This window comes from Limulus polyphemus, unplaced genomic scaffold, assembly GCF_000517525.1.
Source record: "Limulus polyphemus unplaced genomic scaffold, Limulus_polyphemus-2.1.2 Scaffold3117, whole genome shotgun sequence".
NCBI classification, from domain to species: domain Eukaryota; kingdom Metazoa; phylum Arthropoda; class Merostomata; order Xiphosura; family Limulidae; genus Limulus; species Limulus polyphemus.
In genome coordinates, this window is record NW_013668727.1 from 99,256 (window position 1) to 105,031 (window position 5,776).

The following is a 5,776-nucleotide window of genomic DNA, read 5'->3' on the forward strand; positions in this document are numbered from 1 at the left end:
GAATTCTGTGTTTTAGATTTTCTTTCTCCCTTATAACGGTTTCAGAAAATCCACCAATTAGAAACATAGAGATTAACATGCCAGAATTGAAAATAAAAGCATCCCACCTTTTTTATTTTCTGAGATACCAATAAACTTGTTATACCCACCAGAAGCTCCTTCCAACTCTTCATGCTTTTGAAATTACTTATTTAATCTTGTTTATTTGTCAATGGTAAATGTTTTTATCTGGATAGAAAGGCCATTTTGTAAGCTACGTGATTATGATATCTTTATACAAATTCATTTCAATAAAAGGCACTATTTCCCATGCAGATTTTATTTGAGTAAAAACAAAGTTGGCACTCCAATAAGTAATGAAATCCTTTTAATGGTCAATTGGAAAGCCAAATAAATTATAGTAGTTTTGGGGAATTCTATTTGAACTATTTTATGTACTAAAATGCATATTTTAAAGCTATATATATATATTATTTTTTTAGAGAATCAACTTAGTGAAAAAAATTTCTGAATGCAAACGAGTCTGAATCCTGAAGTAATTGCTAAATTTCTTATTTCTTATGTTTATTTAAGTTTATTATAAACTTATTATGTTAAATTAAAAAAACATAATTAAAAAAATAAACAGTTTTTTTGTCTCAAGGATCACATGACAAATGAACATATATAGTTGAAATTTGAATGATTTAACCTGAAATTTTGTCTAACCTAAACTATTCGCTCTTGAGCTGTGTGATTTAATGCTCTTCATGGTAGTTAGGTATGGTTCAAAGAGCAAAAAAAATTAAATTAAATGACAATGCATGTAAACTGTTACAAGCCTGAATCTGTTTAGAATAAATCATTCTAATTTTCTGTTACACCCTATAGTAATTCTAGGAAGAAAAGAGGACAACTTGGATTTATTTCTTTTCTTTTTTTTTATTGGTGGTAATAGGTTGGCCAAATGAACCGAGCCTGTATAGTATTAGGGTAGATAAAATAACAGGCAAAATAAAAAGTTTTACTGAAAATAAAATTTTGATATTCATTTAGGATGATCTGAGAGGTTAAGTAACTGAAATATGAAAATGTGTTTCTATTTTTATCAGGAAAATCACTTTGCACTCAGACTAGTCAGAATGTGAGTCAGACTAACTAAAGTAAATTCAGAGACAAATCTTTCGTAGCAATACCTTATTAAACTTTTTATTTTGTGTACAACATACTGGTGATGTTTACTAAAAGCTTACCAACTTTTGTGAAATGTTACATAAATTTGGAAATATAGAATTTATAATAAACATTAATCCTCCAATCCAGACTTGGTCAAATGGACCAACCCTGTGCACATAGAGTTAAACTGCTTTTCTCCTCTGATGAGCATTAATGTGAATTGCAACATGTCATACTTTTATTTACACTAATACAACAAATCTGAATTATGTCATGGTCTCTCTGTAAGCTTTTTGCATGCACAAGTTTGAAATATTTTCACAATTAAATTTATGCTTTGCCTTCTGAAATTATATATACTTAACCTTCAACAAAGAACAAACTCAATTTGCTAAAGTTTATATCAATCTCTCAATTTTTTAAACTGTATCTTAAACTGCCCTTAAGATTTAGAGACCTATCTTGGTTATGTTTTGAATTTCACGCAAAGCTACATGAGGGCTATCTGCGCTAGCCGTCCCTAATTTAGCAGTGTAGGACTAGAGGGAAGGCAGCTAGTCATCACCACCAACCACCAACTCTTGGACTACTCTTTTACCAATGAATAGTGGGATTGATCATCACATTATAACACCCATATGGCTGAAAGGGCGAGCATGTTTGGTGGGATGAGGATTTGAACCCGCGACCCTCAGATTGTGAGTCGAGCATCCTAACCACCTGGCCATGTTCTTGGTTATGTAACTCTGTTGTTTTGCTTCAGGTCCTGGATGACTTGTAGAAATGTTTTATAACACACTACATTAAACTTCAAAATTTACTCTGTTGTATCAGTTAACTAAAAGATGGCCTAGTTTAGCTTATGAATAACTTTTTCTTACAACATTTATTTTTACTTCAGGCTCCAGGTTTCTCTAAGCTTCAGAGTTTTTTTAATGCACATCCATCTGACAGACCACAAATAATCCTTCAAACTTTGTTTCAGATTTATCTAAATATAATTTTACATAGCTGTGTTGACTGTTTCAAGGATGTAAGCCTCATCTAATGGACGTCTCTCTATACAAAACTCATCTTTCAATCCACATTACAAAATTATTTAAATCTAATACTAAATTAATCAGTATTGTTCAGTTCAAGAACTTAAGCCTCATCTAGTAGAAGGCTTTGTTGGTACAACTACATTAGTTATACACTTATCTAAATACAAGACTCACCTAGCTGTGTTGACTGGTTCAGGAATGTATGGTCCATCTGATGGACCACTCTGTTTAGACCACTCATCCTCCAATCCAGTTTTTAGAGAATAATCAGGAGGTAATGCACAAGCAATAGCTGTCAGACAAGGTAGAGACTTGTTGAAGAGCTCTGGATCATATTCCTGGGGGTAAAATTGTAAATGTTGCATTTTTATAAGTCAACAAAAAGTTTGATTCAACACAATTACTGAACAAATAAAACACGAGAACAAAATATAACACTGTTATTATGAAAAATACTTTCAATGTTTTTGCATATTGTACTGAGGTAGTGTGAACCTTACTTAAACTAGAAATTAGAAAATGACATAATATTCTCAAGATAAAGAAAGCATACACTGTTTCACTGAGTTAACACAAAATATTTTGTTGTTGTTTTTTATATTTGAGAATTGATGTTAACTAAGGGAAATGTCATGTTTCTTTTTTATCAAAATCCTGAGAATATTATGCAATTTTCTAGTTTAACAATAATTTTTATAAAATAATTTCAAAAAATATTATATTACCTTATTTTTACCAGCATAACATTACATAATAAAACATTAACAGACAGTAAGGGTATTTTATTGACTAAAAACACTTTATTTTTGAAAATTTTAGAGCTTACACATCCAAATAATCTTAACATGTGCTTATAACCAACTATCATAAATTCTACAGTAGAACAGAACTAGATATTTCCAGTAAACAAAGATCTCCTACAAAACTTATAACTATATTATAACTCCTACATGTAGCTATAAAACACTTTGACCTACTATATTTGTCTACTAGATGTTTCACGTGAATTACATGGACTAAATCACATTTCAGTCCCTCTTCTGAAGTATTCATTATATACAATCAAGCAAAAAAGATTCAATGTCATTACTATCTATCTTGCATATACTCTCTTCAAACAAAATACTTTACATGTATTTATTTTGTTAAATAAAAACAAAACAAAATAATACATCTAATACAATAAATTTTGTTATAAAAAACTGGGATATAAAATCAGTTAACTTAGCTTCATTACAATTTATAATTAAACTTAATGAAAAATAACAAATTCAGCTAAAAACTTACCATTTTCGCTAGTGAATCAAAGATGTTAGTAAAAAGCAGCATGGTAAGTCTTCTCTCTTCCTCAGAGGCTGAGTCGTAGCCTCCTCCAGCTGCACCATAGTACTTGCTGCATCGTTCGTAATGTAAGGTCAGCAGCTAAACAAACAAATAAGAGGTAGTATTTGCTGCATTGTTCATAATGTAAAGTCAGTAACCAAACAAATAAATAAGTGGTAGTATTTGCTGCATTGTTCATAATGTAAAGTCAGTAACCAAACAAATAAATAAGTGATAGTACTTGCTGCATTGTTCATAATGTAAAGTCTGTAACCAAACAAATAAATAAGTGGTAGTATTTGCTGCATTGTTCATAATGTAAAGTCAGTAAACAAACAAATAAATAAGTGGTAGTATTTGCTGCATTGTTCATAATGTAAAGTCAGTAAACAAACAAATAAATAAGTGGTAGTATTTGCAGCATTGTTCATAATGTAAAGTCAGTAACCAAACAAATAAATAAGTGGTAGTATTTGCTGCATTGTTCATAATGTAAAGTCAGTAACTAAATTAAATAAATAAGTGGTAGTATTTGCTGCATTGTTCATAATGTAAAATCAGTAACCAAACAAACAAATAAGTGGTAGTATTTGCTGCATTGTTCATAATGTAAAATCAGTAACCAAACAAACAAATAAGTGGTAGTTTTTGCTGCATTGTTCATAATGTAAAATCAGTAACCAAACAAACAAATAAGTGGTAGTTTTTGCTGCATTGTTCATAATGTAAAGTCAGTAACTAAACGACTAAATAAGTGGTAGTATTTGCTGCATTGTTCATAATGTAAGGTCAGCAACTAAACGACTAAATAAGTGGTAGTATTTGCTGCATTGTTCATAATGTAAGGTCAGCAACTAAACAAACAAATTGTAGTATTTGTTTCATAATGTAATATTAGCAGCTAAAGAAACAAATAAATGGTATTACTTGGTGTATTGTTTGTAATGAGGGGTCGGCAGCTAAACAAGCAAAAAATAGTAGTATTTACTTCATAATGTAAGGTCAGCAGCTAGACAAACATGTAAATGGTAGCATTTAGTTCATAATGTAAGGTCAGCAGCTAGACAAACAAATAAATGGTAGTATTTAGTTCATAATGTAAGGTCAGCAGCTAGACAAACAAATAAATGGTAGTATTTGCTGCATTGTTTGTAATGTAAGGTCAGTAACTAAATAAATGTTTTACATGATATCAAAATAACAATAATGAAATATGCTTGCCAGCACACTTGTAAAAATTAAGTTTGTTCAAAATAAGATTTCTAAACTTATATAATTATGAGGTAGCATTATATGAATCAACTAATTATAGATTTTTCACTGCATTTTCCTGCTAGTCATAGAAAAAACGTCTACTCTGATAAAATCAGGATGTATTCTAAAACAATATAATTCACTATAACAGAATCAGTAATAATTCTTTATAAACAGAGACTTCCTTTAGAAAACAGAAAAAAATACAAAACTTTCAAGATTAACACTTATGAACTCACCTTCATCCTATACTGCACACAGATGGCAGACATGAAAATGTTTGTAATAATTTTACTGACACTCTAATAAATATTTTAAGCTATGCTTACGTCTAAAATTTACAAAAATTGTCCATCTCTTTTATATATATCTAAACTTTATTTCAAACACTGCTTGGTGAAATAAAAAAACCAGCTTAGATAATCATAAGTATGAAAAAAAAAGAAGTTTCCATTATTACAGCAATCAAAACTCACTATGGCAACTATTGTAACACCAAACACATGCACCTAGCAAATTCAGTTCATGTTCTGCAAACACATGAGGATTTAATCTGCCCATCCCACATAGCTTTACCTATTAATAAGGCTTGCTCTTCACTGCTGTACATTTTTAAATATCACAAAATCAAAAATAGATTCAATTAAACCAGCACACTAACACTGGCTTTAACTCAGCAGAATTCTAAACTTCTCATGCTAAATCAGCTTTAAGTAACAAGTATGAAAGCACAAATTTTTATTCACCTAGATTGAAACTGCAAAAAAAAGAAAAGTTGCAAGTGTTCACCTCGCATCATTTGATACAGTATTTACTAGTGTTCACCTGGCATCATTTGATACAGTACTTACTAGTGTTCACCTGGCATCATTTGATACAGTATTTAATGGTGTTCACCTGGCATCATTTAATACAGTAGTTACTAGCATTCACCTGGCATCATTTGACACAGTATTTACTAGTGTTCACCTGGCATCATTTGATACAGTATTTACTAGTGT

General features: G+C 30.4%; 1 protein-coding gene across 1 annotated transcript in view; it reads right to left on the bottom strand.

The window, feature by feature from the left end:
* Window positions 1-5,776, bottom strand: part of LOC106468694 (ryanodine receptor-like) — a gene marked incomplete at its 5' end in the record, with an annotated part of 134,442 nt that overhangs the window by 98,504 nt on the left and 30,162 nt on the right. The window contains 3 exons of the mRNA XM_022397055.1: window positions 2,373-2,536; window positions 3,486-3,620; window positions 5,015-5,021. Of these exons, the coding sequence (XP_022252763.1) occupies window positions 2,373-2,536; window positions 3,486-3,620; window positions 5,015-5,021 (306 nt within the window). The remainder of the gene's footprint in view (window positions 1-2,372; window positions 2,537-3,485; window positions 3,621-5,014; window positions 5,022-5,776) is intronic.